General features: G+C 43.6%; 1 protein-coding gene and 1 long non-coding RNA gene across 2 annotated transcripts in view; one reads left to right on the top strand and one right to left on the bottom strand.

The window, feature by feature from the left end:
• Positions 1 to 12,146, top strand: part of LOC144493435 (uncharacterized) — a 48,503-nt gene extending 36,357 nt beyond the window's left edge. The window contains exons 3-4 of the long non-coding RNA XR_013497745.1: positions 4,418 to 4,646; positions 11,807 to 12,146. This is a non-coding gene — a long non-coding RNA (uncharacterized LOC144493435). The remainder of the gene's footprint in view (positions 1 to 4,417; positions 4,647 to 11,806) is intronic.
• A 5,592-nt stretch (positions 12,147 to 17,738) lies between these two features.
• The window catches only part of ednraa (endothelin receptor type Aa), a 64,332-nt gene continuing 57,832 nt past the window's right edge, over positions 17,739 to 24,238 (bottom strand). The window contains exons 6-7 of the mRNA XM_078212333.1: positions 21,569 to 21,677; positions 17,739 to 18,866 (exon numbers count right to left, since the gene is read on the bottom strand). Of these exons, the coding sequence (XP_078068459.1) occupies positions 18,720 to 18,866; positions 21,569 to 21,677 (256 nt within the window). The 3' untranslated portion in view covers positions 17,739 to 18,719. The remainder of the gene's footprint in view (positions 18,867 to 21,568; positions 21,678 to 24,238) is intronic.

The raw sequence follows: 24,238 nt of genomic DNA, 5'->3' as shown, positions 1-24,238 counted from the left end.
CCACTGCAGACACCACCCTTGCAGTGTTGGCCTGGTTCCCACACTGTGCCGACATCACCTCCTGCAACAACGTTCTGTTTGATTCTTCTAAATAGCCGTGCAGTCGCAGCATGGTTGCTGACAGCCCATCCACAACTCCCCGGGTTTGCTGCTGCATCTCCACCAGCTTCAGGATGAATGAACCCTGAAGCCCAGCACCTGGCTTGGGGACAGCTGACCTCCGGCAGACTTCCATGTGTCCGAGCTCTCAGATGTGCCTGCCTCCACCCTATGTGTATCAGCGGCTGTGATGTTCTCACCAGTAAGTGACCCAGAAGCCTCATCACTTAAATGACCCACTGTCGTGATAGTCTCTGTGTTGGTGGGTTGTGTGCCTGTGCCGAATCACTCATGCTGTCCTTGGAGGAATCTTCAGGGCCTCCCTCCGAGGTATCATCCGAGGTGTCCTGGGAGTTTCTTCACGAGTAGCATGGGGGACGCCGATACCTGAAGGGTCAGGTGAATCGGAAGGCCAGTGATGTCTGGGTCACTTGGGGAATGGGGGGCAGAGGGGGTGGATGAGAGGTCATCGATGCCCATGGGGGGATGGGTGGGGGGTGAGAGGCCAGTGATGTCCCTGGTGGAGGGCAGGCGTGGCGGTGAGAGGCCAGTGATGCCTGTGGTGGGGGGGATGGGGAGTGAGAGGCCAGCAATGTCTGTGGGGGGTTGAGGCCAGCGATCTCAATGCTGGGAGGCCTTTTTAGCAGTCTCCCAGAGATGTGCGCATGCGCAGGGTCCCACTCATCTCGCCGATTTCAGCCTTTTCAGTGGGAATAGGCATCGTGCCCTGGTTTTTAATGATAATCATGCTAATGGCCTCTGCAGTGCACAGAGTGTGGGAGATTCATTTCGGGGGACAAGCTGAAAAAACCAGCATGATTTACTCCAGTTTTGATGCGAATTTGACACTTCGACATATTTTGGGAGAATTCCGGCCCATATCTTAAAAGAAAATGTAATGCCGGGAAATGAACTCCTGTAACATGCCTGTCAGAGCTGTGCCTTAATTTGAATATGCTGTGCACTCTTTAATGAGTCTCTTATGACAAAGACATAGCGCAGCTGGAAAATAATTGGCTTTGCTCATCAAGCTCATAATAGGCCTAATGTGTGGCCAACACTGGAAGACCGGGCTTCACAATGTACTCATAGACATTAACTTAAATCTCAATTAATGATTCTTATATTTGAAAGGATGCCTTTCCTAGCTATCATTAGCGGCAACAGTAGAAGCCATTGTGATGCATAGGTCTGTTTAAATAAATTGTCATTAGTTAGCTTGCTAAAACATTCAGGAGAAGATTCCACTTACTACATTGAAACTACATTACAATGTAATTGGAATATCCTGTCTCCAGTCAAACTGGAAGGAGACGATCCTATCTGGTCTTAATTTGCTGAATTTATTCAAGAATCCTAATTGGACTAAAGTAGATTTGATATTATGGATATATATTGGCATCTGATGCATCCTTCTTGAAGGTGATGGACTATACCCAGAGTGTATGTCAATTCTGAACTGAACATCATCTATTATGTCTGTAGAGGCTAATTCGTGAGAGGCAGTCCCTTTCGCAGCTGGTACAGATGAACAGTTTTGCCTTGAGGTCTACTGATGCTTTTTCCTTTCGGCGGGCTCCCTTTTCTGCCATCTGGTCATTTATTTTGTCCTCTGCTTTTTCCACATTCTTGCTGACTGCTTGTCTCCAGGCACTCCAGTCAGCAGCAAGGATGTCCCACACATCCATTTTGATCCTGGTCAACTTGAAATCTTGCTTGCAGACATCTTTGTATCGCAGACATGGGTGACTTGTTGACCACGGACCCATAGCAGGCTTGTCATAGAGCATGTCTTTGGGGATGTGGCTGTCCTCCATTCAGCTCACATGACCCAGCAGAGCTGTTGCTAACTCAAGAGGGCAAACATGCTGGGGATCTCAGCACACTGGTTTACTCCCATATTCGACACTATGTCTTGCCAGCAGGTGCCCAATATTAATCTGAGCAACAAAGGTGGAAGCAGTTCAGCTGTTTTTCTTGGGTTGCATAAGTTATCCATGCTTCGCTTTCTATCAACATTGACAACTACACTCTGGAGGTAGTTGACAAATTCACATACCTTGGATCAACAATTGCCAGCAACCTATCCCTTGATGCCAAAATCAGCAGGATTGCCAAGGCAGCAGCTGTCATGTCAAAATTGAGAAGTCGAGTGTGGACCAGCAGCAAATTTACTGAAAATACAAAGCTCTGTACGTACCTGGCTTGTATTCACAGCACCCTCCTTTACAGGAGCAAAGCATGGACAACTTTTGCAGTTATAATATTACATTAAGCTCTGGCATAATTTGTTACAGATTTGGTTGGCAGGGCAATTATAAGTAAGAGCAGATTTTCCTTTGTGCCACAACCTTTAGCTGCCAGTTGCCTGCACCCTGACTTTGGCCTATTTTTGAGGGTGAGAATGGTTTAAATAATTATATACTGTAGTTTGGTTAATACTAAGGATTGTAATAAAACACAAGATGTTAATACATTTGCAGAATAGATATACCTATATACCTAAGAGGAGGCAGAGCACTTTGGAGGAGGAATATGCAATCACTTCTTGGAAAATAATATTGCAAAATTTGGTTGCATAATACCCATATTTTTTGCACTACAGTGCCATTTCTGTACCAGAATAATATTCCCTTCATGTTCACACATTTGGTACAGGTTGTGTTGGATGCCATTTTGGGTGGATCATAAGTATGGAATGCGCCGCAGGAGTATACAAAATAGATGCATCATGACATAAATCAGCATACAATGCTGATTTCATACCAGTGGCACCATTCTCAACCTAATGCTGCAGCTAATGCATTCCCTTAACCTCACACATTCATTCAGGCAACAGGAAGAACACCACCGCCAAGGCTAATTAAAGGGAGAATCACTATTTGCAAGTTAGTTGCTGATTGATTTCTAATAGCTAATGCTGAGTTAGCAGAAGTGTTTGGAGATTCTATGATTCTATGATTTGTGCTGATATTTAAAGTTAGTGAAACCTACAGGGAATGGTATGGCACGAACTGAAGGCCTCGATTCTTTATTCAAGGATTCTGTTCAGACAATTTTCTCCCAGTTACTGGGTGCAGTAGTTTCTATCCCCATGGCCTGCAGCATGACAGGCAGAATGAGTAGAAGCATCACAGATGAAGACAATAACTGGGGGGAGCAGAAGGGAAGATTGATTTTCAGCAGGAAGCTACCTTCACCTATGATCTTCAAGGATAATTTATTTTGCCTCAACATCAGTGAATAATTGTGTGTATGACATTTTCATTTCACTAAGATAATTCTGAAATCTGCCATGTTGCAGCCAAAATAGTAATCTTAGGCAAGGACAGCTTTACCAGTGGTTATAAAGTTGAACTTTGTTATAATCCAGGTCAGAATCTCCAAGGTATTTTATGAAGACAGCCAAGACCATATGTTTTGCATTTTGAATTTAGCTAGAATAAGCATGAGATAGTTCACTTCAGGTATGATTCAAAAGACCCTCTAGGGAGCTTTTATCAAACAAAGTTTATTTAAGAATACAATTAACATAGAGAAAGAAAATTAGCAATAGCTTTTACCAATTACAAACAAGAAAAAAAACCAACCATGTTATTTTATAAACCTTAACAATTAAATGCAATCTTCCAACCAAACAAAACTCCTTATAAACCTACTCCAACCACAGGTTTAACATAGAAAACAAGGATGCTCATGCAATGCTGTTGGATTCTGCAGCTTTCTTGACAGACATACAGACAAGCTTGGAGTCAGAACAACTTCCCAAAACACCAGGGAGAGAGGTGCAGAAACACTGCATCCAGCCTGAAGTCCAAAACTGAAAGTAAAGAAGTCTTGGGAGAGAAAAAAAACCTGTCCTACCTGACTGTCAATCAACCTTCCCATAACAATTCAAAGGGATCATCTCAGAGACTGCATTAGGCCAAGATTAAAAATAAGCAAACTCCCATTTAAACCATATAAGCAGCAATAAAATGACATCTAAGCAGACAAGTTGGCAACAATGAAAAGAAAATAAAGCTGCTTACAAACTGCAGAGAAAATAATTTTTAAAAAATTTCTTAAAGGTACAGTACCGTTACAACTTTTTGCATCAGGCTTTATCCAGGCTAGATGAGGTGATATTTCTGACACCTGCAGTTCCTTGTCAATGTTGGGTAAGGGAAGGTTGCTGAGGCTCTGCATGCAAAAAAAGCTGAGTATATCTCCTCTTTTGTCACAGAGTAGGTGACTGAGCAAGTATTCAGCTTTGTCAGGATTAACAGGTTTCATGATTGTTTAGAGTGCCATTGACAGCACGCATTTCACTTTACAGGTGCTGCATGTGAATTCAGAACCGTAACCCAACTGAAGGATGTTCCATTCCCTCAATACTCATCTTGTGTGTGACCATACTCAGTGCATCATGCAAGTGAATGCCCGATATCCTGGTAGCCATCATGGTGCCTTCATCCTGCTACGAGGGAGGCTGTGACCTTCAGAATGACCTGGATTGAATGGCCTCCAAGGCCATGTGGCGCTCACTCATAAAGAACCCGGCAAAGGTGAGTGACCATGTCCCTGAACACCCAGAGTTTCCTCCTGCACTTGTTCTCTCTCATGTCTAAGTATGTTAGCCGCTCTAGACTCTGGCCCAATGGTGTTGCCTCCAAGCAACCACTTTGTGTGGTCCAGTCTCTGGCAGCTGAGCAAGTCTTGCTACCCCTTCCTCCTTAGGGTTCTGCTCCTGTCCTCATGAAGCTACACAGTGACTCTGGTGTCATCACTCCTGTCTCACGGCTAGAAGGATTATCACCAACTCTACAGGATCCATATTTGAATCTGTAAAAGAACTGAAAGGGAAGAAAGAGAATGAGTGACCATTGAGGATTCCTGTCTATGCCCTGACCAATTGCCCATCCAATCCCTGGACCATCCTACCACTGGTCAGTGACTCACTGAGCTCCACTCCCTTACAATTGTCCACAATGACTAAGACCCCAACCAGCCTCTCCCCACTCAGTGTGACAGATAGGCATCTACCTCAGATACCCTCTTTAGCCCTCAGGTCTCCCGAAAGACAAATTTAAGAGGCCCATGGATTAACTGAATATGCAAACCTTCTGATGGGGGAGAGAATGGCCTGCGAGGACACTGTTGCAACAACACATGTTGGAGCTGAGTGTCTTGGTGAGCTCTAAAACCTTTGACCCTTGTCTTAGATGCAGTACATTTGTGAGCCCTCTCAGCAAATGCTGAAGGCAAGTTTTGGAATTCATGAAATGGGGAGCTCATCGTGTAAAGAGTTAACTCATGGGTGCCAATCAACATAGAACATAGAACAGTACAGCACAGAACAGGCCCTTCGGCCCATGATGTTGTGCCGAGCTTTATCTGAAACCAAGATCAAGCTATCCCATTCCCTATCATCCTGGTGTGCTCCATGTGCCTATCCAATAACCACTTAAATGTTCCTAAAGTGTCTGACTCCACTATCACTGCAGGCAGTCCATTCCACACCCCAACCACTCTCTGCGTAAAGAACCTACCTCTGATATCCTTCCTGTATCTCCCACCACGAACCCTATAGTTATGCCCCCTTGTAATAGCTCCATCCACCCGAGGAAATAGTCTTTGAACATTCACTCTATCTATCCTCTTCATCATTTTATAAACCTCTATTAAGTCTCCCCTCAGCCTCCTCCGCTCCAGAGAGAACAGCCCTAGCTCCCTCAACCTTTCCTCATAAGACCTACCCTCCAAACCAGGCAGCATCCTGGTAAATCTCCTCTGCACTCTTTCCAGCGCTTCCACATCCTTCTTATAGTGAGGTGACCAGAACTGCACACAATATTCCAAATGTGGTCTCACCAAGGTCCTGTACAGTTGCAGTATAACCCCACGGCTCTTAAACTCCAACCCCCTGTCAATAAAAGCTAACACACTATAGGCCTTCTTCACAGCTCTATCCACTTGAGTGGCAACCTTTAGAGATCTGTGGATATGGACCCCAAGATCTCTCTGTTCCTCCACAGTCTTCAGAACCCGACTTTTGACCCTGTAATCCACATTTAAATTAGTCCTACCAAAATGAATCACCTCACATTTATCAGGGTTAAACTCCATTTGCCATTTTTCAGCCCAGCTTTGCATCCTATCTATGTCTCTTTGCAGCCTACAACAGCCCTCCACCTCATCCACTACTCCACCAATCTTGGTGTCATCAGCAAATTTACTGATCCACCCTTCAGCCCCCTCCTCTAAGTCATTAATAAAAATCACAAAGAGCAGAGTGGCACAAGCACACACCACAACTAAGTAACGAGGCATAATTGTCACATCCATTAAGGTAAGGAATGTTATTCAGCTAGTGGGTTAATGCTCTGGGATTTGAGGCTCACATCCCACCGAGGTTGATGGTCAAATTTTAATTTCATAAAATAAAACTCACATGGCAGGAATGGGTGAGCTTATTGTTGTCAAGCATTCATATTAAATTTAACATGATCATAAAATCACTGACAGCCCCTTGCCCCAAATAAAGATTGGAGGGTGACAAATGTTGTATCTTTGTTTAAAAAGGGCTGCAGGGAAAAGCCTGGAAACTACAGGCAAGTGAGCCTCACATCTGTGGTGGTTAGGTTGTTGGAAGGTATTTTGAGAGATAGGATCTACAGGCATTTAGAGACACAAGGACTGATTAGGGATAGTCAGCATGGCTTTGTGAGTGGAAAATCATGTCTCACAAATTTGATTGAGTTTTTTGACTCAATCAAACCAAGAAGGTAGATGAAGGCAGTGCAGTTGATGTTGTCTGCATGGACTTTAGCAAGGCCTTTGACAAGGTAGTGCATGGTAGGTTGTTACATAAGGTTAAATCTCACGGGATCCAGGGTGAGGTAGTTAAATGGATACAAAATTAGCTTGGTCACAGAAGCCTGAGGGTGGTTGTAGAAGGTTGTTTTTCAAACTGGAGGCCTGTGACCAGCGGTGTGCCTCAGGGATCAGTGCTGGGTCCACTGTTATTTGTCATTTATATCCATGATTTGGATGAGAATATAGGAAGCATGGTTAGTAAGTTTGCAGATGACACCAAGCTTGGTAGCATAGTGGACAGTGAAGACAGTTATCTTGGATTACAACGGAATCATGATCATTTGGGCCAGTGGGCTGATGAATGGCAGATGGAGTTTAATTTAGAAAAAGGTGAGGTGATGCATTTTGGTAGATTGAACCAGAGCAGGACTTACTCAGTTAACGGTAGGGCGTTGGGGAGAGTTACAGAGCAAAGAGATCTCGGGGTACAAGTTCATAGCTCCTTGAAAGTGGAGTCACAGGTGGACAGAGTGGTGAAGAAGGCATTCAGCATGCTTAGTTTCATTGGTCAGAACATTGAATCCAGGAGTTGGGATGTCTTGTTGAAATTGTACAAGATATTGGTACGGCCACACTTGGAATACTGTGTACAGTTCTGGTCACCCTATTATAGAAAGGATATTATTAAACTAGAAAGAGTGCAGAAAAGATTTACTAGAATGCTACTGGGACTTGATGGTTTGAGTTATAAGGAGAGGCTGGATAGACTGGGACTTTTTTCTCTGGAGCGTAGAAGGCTGAGGGCTGATCTCTATAGAGGTCTATAAAATAATGAGGGGCATAGAATCCGACAGTGCAGAAGGAGGCCATTCGGCCCATTGAGTCTGCACCAAACACAATCCCACCCAGGCCCTATCCCCATAACCCCCATGCATTTACCCTAGCTAGCCCCACTGACACTCCCAGGTAATTTATCATGGCCAATCCACCTAACCTGCACATTTTTGGCCTGTGGGAGGAAACCAGAGCACCCGGAGGAAACCCACGCAGACACGGGGAGAATGTGCAACCTCCACACCGACAGTGACTCAATTGATACAGACAATTGAACCCGGGTCCGTGGGGCTGTGAGGCAGCAGTGCTAACCACTCTGCTACCGTGCAGCCCCAGATCAGCTGGATAGTCAACATCTTTTCCCAAAGGTAGGGGAGTCTAAAACTAGAAGGCATAGGTTTAAGGTGAAAGGGGAGAGATACAAAAAGTCCAGAGGGGCAATTTTTTCACACACAGGGTGGTGAGTGTCTGGAACAAGTTGCCAGAGGTAGTAGTAGAGGCGGGTACAATTTTGTCTTTTAAAAAACATTTAGACAGTTACATGGGTAAGATGGGTATAGAGGGATATGGGCCAAACGCAGGCAATTGGGACTAGCTTAGGGGTTTGAAAAAAAGGGCGACATGGACAAGTTGGCCGAAGGGCCTGTTTCCATGCTGTAAACCTCTATGACTCTATGTTGTGGCTCCTAGAAACCTTGCATCGTGTGCATCCAACCCAGCTGCCCAGGCTTCCCAGTCCAGTGCCAAGATCCCTCAAGACTGTATAGGCCCTTCAGCTGTGGATTCCACAGATAGTTGTCTTGATGCCCTCTCATTGAAAATGTTCTCTCTCCCCTCCCCACCATATGGAGCCAAACTGTACCCTCTCTCAAAGTCCTGTCAATGGCAGCCTCCCGAAGACTGCCTCCCACGCCACCCTTGCCTTGGAACATAGCCTTTTTCCTCTGTGCTGCCCTGGTGCCTGATCACTAGCCCCCCCCCCCCCCCCCCCCCCACCACCACCACCCACCACCACCACCCAATGGTTCCAGCAAAGCTACAGCCCCCCCCCACCACCACCCACCACCACCACCACCACCCAATGGTTCCAGCAAAGCTACAGCATCGGCATTGCTTCTCAGGCCTCCACTCAAAACCCCTAACAAAGGTGCCTGGCTCTGGGGCTGGCATCTCAGGCTTCAGGAACACCTCCACCCCCCGGACCCACACTCAACCCTCCTCCAGGACACAAACTCACCCCCCCCCCCACCCACTCAAGCCCACTCCGTGACACACTCAGATCCCCCATAGAAACATATTCCATTTGAACCATTTCATTTCCCAGAATTACACCCAGACTGTGTCCTTGTTGGGATGCAAACAGACTGACCTCATCTTATCCACCTCATCTCATTTCCCCATCCTAAGACCCCCACATTTACCTGGCTCTGGACTCTGGAACTTAGATTCTGCTTGCAGTCCCTGTCCTATCTACTGGTTTTGAGTTCTGAAGGAGTGGTTTGAGAATACCACAATCATGGTATTTACTCCACTGCCTATCATGCTAGATGGCCACCCACTTAATATCCCCTGAACTCCGAGTGGCGGTGGGGTAACCACCGACTGGAACGTGTGATCAAAGAAATTCTCAGTCTTTCATGTGACCTGAAGTGACACCAACTGTTCCTCGAACTCAGAAATCTTGATATCGAGTTTAAGCAACTGGTGACTTTTCCTGCACATAGAAACGGAGAAGATAGGAGCAGGAGGAGGCAATTTGGCCCTTCGAGCCTGCTCCGCCATTCATTAAGATCATGGTTGATCATCCAACTCAATAGCCTAATCCTGCTTTTTCCCCATAACCTTTGATCCCATTTATAGAAATGGGGCATATGAACATACAAAGCATCCTGGAACTTCAAAGTGACAAATGAATTGACAAGTAAAACCACTTGCCAAATCCAAAGAAAATGATGGTTGAAATGAAGGTGATCAACCACATGTGATGGCCCCACATTACATGGGGAAAGAGGAAGGATTTGTTATTTACATGTTTTAGTTTACTATGCCTTTAGCTCATATTTATTATTTATGTATCACAGATTTTTATTTAATGCAATCTAAGATCCCTTTAATTTTGGTTTTCCCCTAAGTTGTTTGTTGTATCCCCTTGGATCTAATAAATTAATCCGATTGTTTACTTATATATTTACTTATTTACCGTTGGCCTTGGTTCAAATACTTAAACATTTTTCTATCCTTTACATCTAGTTCCCATTTTCACCATCGGTATTTCTGTTTTAAAGTCATCAGTCAGTTTGTAATTCATCATATGTAGCAGATTCAATTAATTTTTGCTATTACCAAGTGCTTTTGCAGATATCTCTGCAATATATACCTTTCAGAAACACATCAGTTACAACTGATCCATCAACTTTCAGGCATAATTAAAACTTAGCTAAACTTAACACTGATTAACTGTTAATTGTCACTGGCTTAGCCACAAATTGGGTTAAATTTCTGTTTGATAACTATACACTTCCTTCAATTCGTAGCCACAACTTATCAGTGAAGTACCACTATCCCCTTTTAAAGTCCTTATTTTGTTTACAATTCAATGCATTTAGCAGATTCACTCAACTGTGTCCTCTCCGAGGTCTGTGCTGTCTTCCTTTTCCTCATCTTCCTCCCCCACCCCCCTCCCCCCCACCCCCAGCCATTGCTATGGTGAATCTGCAGGAAGTGGAAGCAGAAACTAAAAATAAATTAGCAATATTCCCTTAGCTGTAAGGAGACAAAGAAATGGATGAATGTGTAATTCTGTGTGAACCTTCGCATGGATTCAAGGATGACAGTGTCAATGTTCAGTTACTTTCCTGGCACTGGCAATCGTGGCTTAAAATTTGCCACTGCAAACAGAGTTGCTCATACAAGCCTCATTGTCTCATCTCGCAGTATGTGAGGTGTTTTAAGGTAGGAATGGCCCTCAGTGGCCTTTTGTGGGGATTGTGCACCAATCTCTCCTGTAGGAAAGTTGAGTTAGACGGCGAGACTAATTGAATGTGTGTCAAATGGCCTGTGCCTGGAGGAGCTGAATTAAGAGATGTGGATGGATCAGCCTGGTAAAATGGAGGAAGGGATTTTAATATTGTGCTTGTAAGTATTTGCTGTTGGTGGAGCTAAGTAATCATTGGGCAGGATCCCGAGTGAAAGCAACCCTTAACCAGAATGCAGTGCAATTGGTTAGTTGCAAAAATGTTCCTTTAAGAGGATGAAGAGTGTAGTTGTAATAAATCAAGGGCAATTTGATGTGGCGCAAAGTAACAAAGGATTTATTGCCATGATAAGGTATTTACAATAACGGGGTTAGACAGAATTAACAATGCGACTATACAACACTCCTCCTGGCTCCAACTGAGGATCCTCCCCAACCTGAGATACGTGCCCTAGCAACCAATTGGCTCAGCTTCCCACCTTGACACTCAATAGGGTCCGGCCCAATCATGTGGCCCTCAAGGAACGCTCCCTTAAATGGGCCACAATACCACAGTAGTGATGCTCGAGGATAAACATTGGACTTGTCTAATATGTTAATTTGCATGCCATTGAATTCATTGAACATTTTATGGTACTAGTTAGCAGTCCTAGGGTTGAAAGTGTTAGCAAGCAGAGCCGTCTCCCTCCATGTCACCGGAGTAAGATTCTTGTACGCCTGCTGATATGAGTCGCTAGCATTTTGTACCTTCTGAGCTCAGTTTCCTCCAGGAGGACTTGCAGGTTCAAGTCCACAAATCGTCTTTGAACCATATTATAGACATGTCAAGAAGCATCAAGTGAATGAACCAAACAGAACCTTACTGCTTGTCCTCCAGTCTGTTGCTGAAATCTGCAGACTACCCATTTAAAAAAAAAATCATGCCATTACATTTCTACATTGTCTTGCAGCTTGCATTTTTACATAGGATTTCCTCATAATCTTGTAAATATCTGCAGACAAATGGTTATGTGGTTATGTTTCATTTTCAATTGATCTAATAGTCATTTAACTCACTCTGGAAATACCCTTCTTTTTCTTTTGCATTTCCTTTGCTTTTAGGATGTAAGTATCAACAGGATGTTGGAGAAGGAAGAAACATAGGGCGGGGAAAAGGAAACTGGTAATGAGAAGATCGGAGAGGCAGAGATTTGAGAGAAAATTGCCTCCCAGTTTATACTTGATTCTGGATCTGCAATCAAACCAAGAGTTTTGAAGGAGTTTTGTTGACTCTGGTGCTGATTTGCGCTGGAAGAGGTTGTTGTAAGAGGTCTGTTTACAGCATATATAAAAACAGCCCGGTTTCCAGATGAACCCAGTCATTATATTATGAAGTTGATATTTATATTTTCTGTAATATTTCAATTGATATTAAAAGAGCTTCCAATCCTTTCCAAATCACATATTAATTTAGCTTCTATTTGTAGGAGCAGTAAAATAAGTTTTGTTTGAAGTCTATTCCATATATTTACAACACTCTTGGGAAAACATTTTCTGACCAGCAATTTCTATGGCAGTTCAATGGCATTCCTGCCATTTCTCTAGGACTTCTACCAATCCTCTGCCAAAGTTCTGGGGCGGGTTTGCAAAAACAGCTATAAAAATGCTGTCACCATGACTCGTTTGAACTTATAAGTTTTCCTTGGCACTATTCAAAGAAAAGCAGTGGAATTCTCTGGATGTCTTGACCAATATTTATCCCTTAACCAATATCACTTAAAAAGAACAGAATAAGTTAGAAATTAGCCCCATCATTGCTCAACCAAACAGAGAACCCTGAAGTTAATGTGGATTTTGGGATTCATCTACATATTCAATGTGTGTTGCACCCCAATTGCACAAATAGCTCTGACTATGAGAAAAATTATTTGCATGTTATTTGCCTTGCTGGTAGTGATTAAGTTCCAGGAATGAGGTTTGGAGCATGCAAAAGATGGGTGTGATGATCACCAGGACTTTGAAGTTTGGGAAAGTATTCCTGCTCCTTCTGGCTCCAGAGAAAGATATTTATATATAAAAAAAGAATCCTGTGTGGGGCACGCAAAATATCTGCTCCATTAATCGATAACTAATTTTGTAAATGAACCTTTCAAAAGGCAGTATTCGATCACTCATTCATTTATTCAAGAAGCCTAACACCTATTTTGAGCTTCCATCAATAATGCCTAAAATATGGGCCCCATGCAATGTCCTCCTGCTGACTTTGGCAGCATCAGCGATAAATGTAATTGACAGGTAGATTCCAGCATTTACTAGCACTAGCCTGTGGGTTTTCAGCTCTCAAGTTAAAGTTTCTTCAAGCAAACAGATCAGTTCATCCCAATCGATAGAATTGTCTGCATGATACAGACCCCAAAAGGCAGAACTACAACATTGGCTTTCTCATGCAAATAGAAGTCCTAGTTCTGTTCCCACCAGCCAAAGCACAAGTTTAAGTTTCATTCTGAAATGTGGAATTATTTCAGGTTGTGCAATTTGACAAAGTTCAGACATCTAAATTCCTCCAGGTTTCTTGACCAGTCCATGTGGACACAATGATGACCTGCACCTGTCAGTTGAAGGATCTCGAGCAGAGGTCAGAGTGGTTCCATTGCGTCTTTATCTCTGAGACTAGAGCAAGCAGAAGGATGAGTGCACAATGTGGCACGGCTGCACCCTTCCGTTCTCTGAGGCTTTCCTTGAGGTCATAATGTAAGCTTTGAATCCCTGAAGAAAAGTCTGGTTTGCAGCAGATGGGAGGAGGAAGCCAGTCACACTGATCAAACAGACATTCCTGGAAGTGGCTGAAGAAGTGAGCAGCTGGGTTCAGTACTACAAGAGGTCCAATTCCCTCATGAGGACCGGAGAGGTGAGTGGCATCCCACCTACCTATGCCAGTCCCCATGCTCTGACTTCCCAAACATTCTTCTGTACAGTACTCTTCAGACTAACCCATCTTGCAGCTCCAAAGATATAAAAGTCTGAGGACATGTACCAGATGACTCAAGAACAACTTCCTCCCTGCTGCCATCAGAGTTTTGAATGGACCTACCTCACATTAAGTTGATCTTTCTCTGCACCCTAGCTATGACTATAACACTACATTCTGCACTCCTTTCCTTCTCTAGGAACGATATGCTTTGTATAGCGCACAAGATGAACTACTTTTCACTGTATATTAATACATGTGCCAATAATAAATCAAATCAAATCAAATTCCTCAAGACACCTCCTCACGCCCCTATCTCGGCAGCCAATGCACGTACTCTCATCTTTGTGTCATTTCACACCCATCGTTCTGTCACCTTTCACAGATGTTGGTTATTCCATCATCTCCATAAAATCCATTTGCTTTCACCCCTGGCAGGAGAAAAGTGTACAGAACTTCAGAGAGAGACAAAGAAGCAGGGCAGGATGGTCTCCAGTAATAGCCACCCTCGCTGCTGTGGAGAAGGAGGCCATGGAGATGGCCAGTTTGGGCGGGTGCATGGGTTTACTGCAGCAGAAATCGTGTATAATCTTTTCATCTTGGGAGCTGGCATTCTTTTCCCTTGACTTGGCTGCAGGCCATTCATGCCCAATGACTTATCCCCATGTACACATTCCACTTCTTTACTACCTTCTAAAGTATGCACAGTGCCAGTATCTGAGCTGGTGGCTGCAAATGTGAGGTTGAGTAATGGTTTTTCATCATCATCAGCCACTGAATAGAGTCACAAGAGTCTGCTAATGAACTTTTAACAAAAGAATAAAACATTTATTAAAGAAACGATCATTCATCAGAAAAGATCTTATATCATTCCACCTATACCTTTACAGATATTTACAAATTTGTAAAGATAACACAAGTTACAAAATATATCATAGATGCTACTATTTGCACTAAGTATGCAGTACATATAAACGAATAGGTGAACCATGGTCAAATAGTCTAAAATCAAGTGACATATGGCACCCAAAGTAGTGTCAATGGAGTTCTCATCCAGCCCCACCAGACACTTGTCAAAATGTGAGCCAAACAGTATCATGGAAATTCTGTCTCCCAAGGGCATCCAGGCTTCACACGTGAAGAAACTGCTTGGGAATTCTTTCCCAAACGATGCTTTCACTTGGACATCTCGAACCAGGATCCACCTCCAAGGGTTTGAACTTGCCATCCGCCATTCTCCGCTGGATCTCCATGTGCATTCAGGCTTCATGGGGCAGCACAGTGGTTAGCACTGCTCCCTTGCAGGGCCAGAAACCCAAGTTTGACCCTGTCCTTGGGTGACTGTGTGGAGTTTTCATGTTCTCCTTGTGTCTGCGTGGGTTTATTCTGGGTGCTCCAGTTTCCTCCCATAGCTCAAAGATGTGCAGGTTAGGTGGATTAGCCATGGTAAATGCACGGAGTTACGGGGATAGGATGGAGGGGTGGGCCTGGGTAAGATACTCTTTCGGAGAATTGGTGCAGACTCAATGGACCAAATGGCTTCCTTCTGCACTGTAGGAATTCTATGGATTCTATGGCTCTACCCTCACTATAAATACTCTCAGATATTCGGTGGTGCCAAGCAGAATGCCACTGCTCTAAAAGCCTGTAGTAAGGAGTCACTGACCTTCAGCTATCTCATCAGATCTTTTGGTTTCTCACAAGCCCACTTTATTCCAAGTCTGCTCCCTGCAGCTCTGTCCCTTTAAATTCAGAGCCTTTCCCTCTGCCTTTTACTTTCAATTCCGCTGAACGGAATCTGTTTCCAATTCCTGTTTTTGTTCCTTGATTTAACTGTCACCCTGGGCCCTTCTTCTATCCCACTCCCTGGTTTTTGGGTTGTTCTTTTTTTCCTTGGGATCTTCTCCCTCCAGTTCCTGTCCTGCCTCATCTGGCACTTTCTAGTGAGTGGTGTTTACTTCTGGGTCACCTCCAATCTCTGTGGGTCTGTCTCTGATTCCCTGCAACACTAATATAAATTGAATAAAACTATTTCTAGTTCAGAACAGAATCTGAAAGAAGAATGGTACAAAGGTAGAATTGTGGTGAGGTAAGTGGGACCGGAGAGGTGGTGATAGTGGCAGGGGGGTGGTGGGGGGAGGTGCAAGTGCGGAAGGGGAGAACAAGAGGCGCATCTGCAGCTTGTAAATCTGAAAAGATTATGGGATACGGTAAAGGTGGATTGTGAGAATGAGGATTGAGTTGGAAGCATCATCACTTTCAATATTTTCAGCCCCACCACAACCTCAGTCATGCTCACTCCAATAATGGCAAGCACTGTATCTCCACGGAGCTGAGGTATAAAGCTGTGCCATTCCTCTGCCAGACAGCAGCACATTTTCTTTTTGTAGCACCTACTGCAAGAGAGCAGGGCAATAAATTTGGGTGAGGTGCCTGTCATACTTGAATAGCTGGCAGTGTATGCAAGCTATGAGAGTTTGGTATGAGGCTCACAGAAGGGCAGGTTTTTATAACATTTTTTAGTGGGATGTGAGCATTGCTGGCAAGCCAGCATATTCGTCATTGTTAATTGCCCTTGAAAAGTTGGTGGTGAGCAGCCACTAAGTGAAACTGAATGTGAGATATGAGCCATGACTGATAAAGGTTGTTGGTAGGTGAGTGAAGGGGGGAGATGGTGAATTGTTTAGTTGTAAAAATGTATATTGAGCAAGCTATTAGATTGCTAAACTCCTGCAACATTGCAACCAAGTTGTTGGGATTGTGATGCTGGTATTGACTGTGATAGTTATCTGCTCCCACAGCCTTCTCAATCCACTTGGACGGCCTCTTTGGGCAGAATTTAATGTCCTCCATGTGGTGCGTTGGTGGTGGGGTTTTTAATCAAGCAGGAGGATGGGGGCGGGAATCCTGCTGCATTCTCATTTCCACTCTGATTAAGTCTTTGGTAGGATGTTCCCCATAAGGGCCTCATTCTGCCACTGCTGGTATCAGCAGTGGGCAGGGGGGTTCACAATGTGGGGAGCATGACAAGCTAATCTATTCAGGGATGCTAATTGGACCTGGCCTCAGTAAAGAGAGGGCCAACTGAGAGCTAATCCCTTGTTCTTTTCTGCCAGCCGCCCTACTCTTCCTCCACAACCCCCAACCTGCGAACCCCATCCTCCATCACTCACCTGGCATCCAGTTACAATCCTGGGCCTCGGGTAGATTCAGCAGGCTTCTGATTGGCTGACATTTCTCAGCGGGTGGGACTTTAGTCCCTTGGACCCTTGATCCCTGGGATGGCCTGCTGCTCTCTAGTTAAGTGCCTTCCCTAAAAGAGGTGGTGAGGGGCACTTGCCAACTTTCCTGCTGGCTGGTGAGACTCCCATCAAATGGTTTCATGTGGGTAGAGGATTTCTCTCCACCTCCTGCACCGAGACCTCCAGTCTGCAGGAAAACCTTGGAGCATGCTGACTGCCCTGTTGTGTCATTTAGTCACTGCTCTTCTTGGAGTGTCTTCTCCAGCCAATTCTAGCAACGTTCCTGTCAAAATGCATCTCCCCTTTAGCAATGTCAATTAAAAAATGTCAGCCTCACATATACATGGACCTCTGCTGTGGAGTTCAGACACTCAGCAGTGCATTTAATTCAGTGCTGCATGTTACATTCAAATTAGTAGACAACACATTCAGGCCAGATGCAGCCTTCCCCCCAAATTGTCCACTGTGGGTTACGCAGAAACCATTTTCTCATGAAAGTGGATCCATCTCTGAAGCTTAAAGTGAAATTAAAAGAGAATGAACTGTTATTTTAATTTTGCAGTGTATAATGGCTGTTCACATTTTAGAACAATTAATGCTTTTAGCTTATCTGAAGACAGTGGCTAAAAATCAAATCCACATAGGTAAGTAAGGTAAATCGCCATCAGAGTACTTGTTGCTTGGCATTAAAAAAATTGTCAGATGTGATTTATTTAACATCTGTGAAACAAATGTATGAATGAATGAGTTACAGATGGTGTATAAATCATGTTGAAGCAGTTTTTATGTATTTTGTTTGCCACATTGCATTAAATAACAGCAATTAAGCAAAATTACAGCAATGAAGAATCATTTTTGTTTTTATTGCATTGTGGGGGAGGTAGGGGATTCATTACAAATACAAATAAATCAGAGCTTGTCTTAGACATGCTTCATTGGTATAAACCCTGTAATTTACATAATTAAAAAACAACTTTGATGTGGGATTTACGTTCTTTTGATGATATTGCTGTTGAGGCCTTTATATTTTTATGTCCATCCATGGGACATTTCAAAAACTGACAATAATATGCTCACTTAAACAATATGGAATAATCACAATTGGTTATACATAAAAAGGGAAAGGATATATATCCCCCTAAAACTAATCATTTAAAGACATCTATAGTTTTTCAGAGGTGATGAGGATGGCTGTTTAATTCCTTTTACATTGGCTACAGTATTTAAACAACTCTTTACTAAAAAGTATTGACTTGCAATATCTTTTGTCAGTCAACAATTGAATTGATTTGAATTGAATCTGTCTCATTGCAGTCCTTGTCACATTCATGTGAAACTATCATTGTAACCCCTGATGATAAAAAAACACAGGTTTATATGCTGAAGAGATATGTGAAACAAATTTTCCTTCCTGGATTCTAGCATCTAACAGCTTGGTGAAATATCACAATAGACTTATCCAGTGGTTTCAATTTACACAGCATGCCAAAGGTGAATAAAAACCTATAGTGGGTCCTAAAGACCTTTCAAGTAGATAATAAGCCATATGGATACTCAAGCTGGTGGACAATGCCAATTATCAAATATTGCCTGTTGATTCTCACAACAAATAAAAATCAACGCTGATACATGACTAACTGTTTAGAACAGGTAATCACAGTTCTTTGGGAGCCCAAAATGAGTCAAAATCGATGAGTTCAAGTCACAATCCATCCTGTCTTCAGTTCTACCGCAGAGGGTGTTAGAGATACAGTTTAAGACATAGAGGAGCGTGTGAGCTCTACTCTTGCTGCATTTCCCAATGCTGACTGCAACTATCTTCTTTTCAGTTCATGCTATCCTTCCGGCTGCTACGATCACCAGGGTTATTGGGTTCATGGTTTTTCCAATGCAAGCTTACATGTTTGGAGGTGTCATTCATGGGCATCACGTTCATGAGAGCCTGGCTTTGGCAGCAGCAGCACAAACAGGACTGAAAGACACACGAACAATTAGAATATTAGCTTTCTACTTCCCTACCAACATATACAGCTGTGATACATGGCTGAAAGAAAGGCCACACAATAAAGCCTTGTTATTGTGTATAAGCATAAGCCGAAACATAGGCATTAATTATAATTCAATGCAGAAATGGAATGTGGGTGGCAGATGAGATTGAGGCCAGGATGATGTTAACTACCAGGCCTCATTTTAACATTGCATGCCTGAAGCTGGCTAGAATAATGTCAAGGTCAGTGGAGGGGAGCAAGAATGGGATGTGAGCCAGATGCCATCAGGGACCATTGGGAACAGTTTGGCAGGAAGTTGCAGAGCCAATGCTGGTTAGGAGAGGGAGAGTAAAGTTCCCGGTGGCAAAGGTTCAGAGTTCCTCCTCCCTTCAACTAGCCCTTCTAAAATTTAGTCCACTGAGAAGGCCGGGAAGGATATCCACCCAAAGCTTTTAGAGTCCTTCCCTACATAAATATGTTAGGTCCCAATAAAGTCACAGGCACCAGAATGTCCCACTAACTTCATGTCCCATCCAGGAAGGAAGTTTTGCAGACTGATTTAAATGAGACCCAGATGTTAAAAATAGCTGAGGCCTCATAGCAGGAGCATTGGATGTGTTTCCAATTCACCTAGCTTCCTAACTGTCAAAAATCTAACAGGAGGTAAAATCAGGGCCGATGTGTTTAGTTGTCACATAGTGGTTGGTAGCAGAAAGCAACACTTTTGACTTTTGAACAAAAGACCAAGCTAAGATTTGGGAAGGCATTTATTCCAATCGAAAAAAAGCCAACCTTACCAAGGGCAGTGTGTTTCCTGTAGTGTAAGGGCCTGAATATCCCATGAAGAGAAACTGAAAGTCATTTTCCTGATGCTATCTGCCAAATGCCAAAATCTTGTTTTCTCCCCCTCATTGGTCGGAATGCTGATGTAGGTAATCAAAGACATTTTTATGTATAATGTGTAACACTTCAATTTGTTTTGGCAAAGTATGGCTGTCAGTGGCTGAGAGAGTCTATCAAGTTAATTTGTAGATGAGAGATAGGGCTATAATATTTATTTTTTAATGCAATTTGAAGATACGAGTGTAGTTGCCCTGAGAAGTTATTTGTGGTTGTTGGTGTTGCTGCTGTGATATGTGATATTTTTTGGTGGCAATGATAGGGAAACTATTGGAGAAAATTCTGAAGGGGAGAATTAATCTACACTTAGAGGGAGATGCAAAGTTTGATCAGGGATAGTCAGCATAACTTTGTCAGACGGAGGTCATGCCTAACACATTTGATTGAATTTTTTGAGGAAGTGATTGGGTGTGTAGATGAGGGTAGTGCAGTTGATGTAGTTTATATGGATTTTAGCAAAGCCTTTGACAAGATACCTCATGGGAGACTGATAAAGAAGTCAATAGCACATGGGATCCAGGATAACTTGGCAAGTTGAATCCAAAACTAGCTTAAGTGGTAGAAGACTGTTTGTGTTACTGGAGGCTGGAGTTCAGTGACGTACCACAGGGATCAGTGCTAGATCCATTGTTGTTCATGATAAATATAAATGACATAGATGAGAACATGGGTTGGGGGGGGGGGTGGATAATGATAGTTTCCAGATGACACAAAGTTTGGCAGGGTAGTTAATAGTGAAGAAGAAGGTCTCAGTTTGCAGGTAGATATTGACAGGTTGGTCATATGGGCAGATCAGTGGCAGATGGAATTAAACCTTAAAAAATGTGAGGTGATGCACTTTGGAAAGAGTAATAAGTCAAGGGGGTACTCAATGATAGGACACTAGGAAACTCAGAGGAACAGAAGGATCTTGGGGTGCTTGTCCACAGATCCCTGAAGGCAGTCAGGCATGTTAATAGGGTAGTTAAGAAGGCATTCAGGACACTTGCCTTTATTTTTCATGGCATAGATTATAAGAGCACGTTGGTTATTATGGAGCTGTACAAAACTTTGGTTAGGCCTCAGCTAAAGTACTGTGTGCAGCTCTGGCTACCTCCCTATAGGAAGGATGTGATAGCACTAGAGGGGGTACAGAGGAAATTCACCAGGATGTTGCCTAGGATGAAGCATTTTAACTATGAAGAGATGCTGGGTATGCTAAGGTTGTTTTCTTTAGAGCAGAGAAGGCTAAGGGGGGACCTGATTGAGGTGTATATGATTATGACGGGTATGGACAGGGTGGATAGGAAGCAGCTGTTCCCCTTAGTTGAATGGTCAATAATGAGGGCATAATTTTAAGGTGAGGGGCAGAAGGTTTAGAGGGGATCTGAGGAAAAATGTTGTCAGAAGGGTGGTGGGAGTCTGGAATGCGCTGCCTGGGAGGGTAATAGCATTAGGAAACCTCACAATCTTTGAAAAGTACTTGAATGAGCACTTGAAATGTCACAGTATTCAAGGGTAAATGTTAAGTGCTGGAAAGTGGGATTAGTGTAGATGTAATGTCAGTGCAGACTCAATGGGCCGAAGGGCCTCTTCTATACTATTCGAGTCAGACTATGACCCTATGCTCTGGCTTGTACTCCCTTTGAACATGTTCAATACAGCAAACGTACTTTGTGGAGTTTGTTCTTTTATATAACATACCTAATTAATAGGTTAAATAAATATGTGTGATCTCATGCATTTTCAATCAACACTCTAAGAATGACATATTCTAATGACACGTCTTTGTTAAAAAGTTTCCTACCTGGAAGCAATTTTTAAATTTCTTGCTCACAAAGTACAGAGCGATGGGATTTATACAGGAGTTCAGAATTGCTAGATTGAGGCCAATAAAATCCAAGACTAGCACAAAGCTGAGGAAAACAACAAACCAGTGTTAGAGTTAATATCAACATGCTCTCATGTAGAAACATAGAAAATAGCAGCAAAAGCATATCAAATGACCCTTCAAAACTGCTCCACCATTCAAGATGAGTATGGATGATCCTCTATCTCAATACCATACTCTCATGCTCCCCCCATTGTTACTCCATCCTTAATTTGATTTGATTTGATTTATTGTCACGTGTATTAACATACAGGGAAAAGTATTGTTTCTTGCGCGCTATAGACAAAACATACCATTCATAAGAACATAAGAAATAGGAGCAGGAATAGGCCATCTAGCCCCTCGAGCCTGCCCCGCCATTCAATAAGATCATGGCTGATCTGAAGTGGATCAGTTCCACTTACCCGCCTGATCCCCATAACCCCTAATTCCCTTACCGATCAGGAATCCATCTATCTGTGATTTAAATATATTCAACGAGGTAGCCTCCACCACTTCAGTGGGCAGAGAATTCCAGAGATTCACCACCCTCTGAGAGAAGAAGTTCCTCCTCATCTCTGTCCTAAACTGACCCCCCTTTATTTTGAGGCTGTGCCCTCTCGTTCTAGTTTCCTTTCTAAGTGGAAAGAATTTCTCCACCTCTACCCTATCCAGCCCCTTCATTATCTTATAGGTCTCTATAAGATCCCCCCTCAGCCTTCTAAATTCCAACGAGTACAAACCCAATCTGCTCAGTCTCTCCTCATAATCAACACCCCTCATCTCAGGTATCAACCTGGTGAACCTTCTCTGCACTCCCTCCAAGGCCAATATATCCTTCCGCAAATAAGGGGACCAATACTGCACACAGTATTCCAGCTGCGGCCTCACCAATGCCCTGTACAGATGCAGCAAGACATCTCTGCTTTTATATTCTATCCCCCTTGCGATATAGGCCAACATCCCATTTGCCTTCTTGATCACCTGTTGCACCTGCAGACTGGGTTTTTGCGTCTCATGCACAAGGACCCCCAGGTCCCTTTGCACAGTAGCATGTTGTAATTTTTTTCCATTTAGATAATAATCCAATTTGCTCTTATTTCCTCCAAAGTGAATAACCTCACATTTGTCAATGTTATACTCCATCTGCCAGATCCTCGCCCACTCACTCAGCCTGTCCAAATCTCTCTGCTGTTCATAGAGAAGGAAACGAGAGAGTGCAGAATGTAGTGTTACAGTCATAGCTAGGGTGGAGAGAAAGATCAACTTGATGCAAGGTAAGTCCATTCAAAAGTCTGAGAGCAGCAGTGAAGAAGCTGTTCTTGAGTCGGTTGGTACGTGACCTCAGACTTTTGTATCTTTTTCCCGAAGGAAGAAGGTGGAAGAGAGAATGTCTGGGGTGCGTGGGGTCCTTAATTATGCTGGCTGCTTTGCCGAGGCAGCAGGAAGTATAGACAGATTCAATGGATGGGAGGTTGGTTTGCATGATGGATTGAGCTACATTCACAACCTTTTGTACTTCCTTGTGGTCTTGGGCAGAGCAGGAGCCATACCAAGCTGTGATATAACCAGAAAGAATGCTTTCTGTGATGCATCAGTAAAAGTTGGTGAGAATCATAGCTGACATGCCAAATTTCCTCAGTGTTCTGAGAAAGTAGAGGCGTTGGTGGGCTTTCTTAACTATAGTGTCGGCATGGAGGGGACCAGGACAGATTGTTGGTGATCTGAACACCTAAAAACCTGATGCTCTCGACCCTTTCTACTTCATCCCCATTGATGTAGACAGGGGCATGCCCTTCACTACGCTTCCTGAAGTCGATGACAATCTTCTTTGTTTTGTTGACATTGAGGGAGAGATTATTGTTGCTGCACCAGATTCTCTATCTTATTCCTGTACTCTGTCTCGTCATTGTTTGAGATCTGACCCACAACGGTGCTGTCGTCAGCAAACTTGAAAATCGAATTGGAGGGGAATTTGGCCACATAGTCATAGGTGTATAAGGCGTGTAGTAGGAGACTGAGAACACAGCCTTGTGGGGCACCGGTGTTGAGGATGATTGTGGAGGACATGTTGTTGCTTGTCCTTACTGATTGTGGTCTGTGAGTTAGGAAATTCAGGATCCAGTCGCAGAGGGAGGTGCTGAGACCCAGGCCACAGAGTTTGGAGATGAGTTTCGTGGGAATAATAGTGTTGAAGGCTGAGCTGCAGCCAATAAATAGGAGTCTGACATAGTGTCCTTGTTATCTAGGTGTTCCAGGGTCGAGTGCAGGGCCAGGGAAATGGCGCCTGATGTGGACCTGTTGTGGCGGTAAGCAAACTGTAGTGGATTCAGGTAGTCCGGGAGGCTGGAATTGATTCATGCCATGACTAACCTTTCGAAACACTTCATAATGATGGATGTCAGAGCCACCGGCTGGTAGTCATTAAGGCACGCTGCTTGGTTTTGCTTAGGTACCGGGATGATGGTCGTCTTCTTGAAGTAGATAGGGACCTGAGACTGTTGTAAAGAGAGGTTGAAGATGTCTGTGAATACCCCCGCCAGCTGACCCGCGCAGGATCTGAGTGCACGTCCGGGTACCCCATCCAAGCCAGTTGCTTTCCGTGGG

The sequence above is a fragment of the Mustelus asterias genome, chromosome 1 (genome assembly GCF_964213995.1).
Source record: "Mustelus asterias chromosome 1, sMusAst1.hap1.1, whole genome shotgun sequence".
NCBI classification, from domain to species: Eukaryota; Metazoa; Chordata; class Chondrichthyes; order Carcharhiniformes; family Triakidae; genus Mustelus; species Mustelus asterias.
Note: the sequence above shows the minus strand (reverse complement) of the source record. Positions and strands in the feature narration are given on the sequence as shown.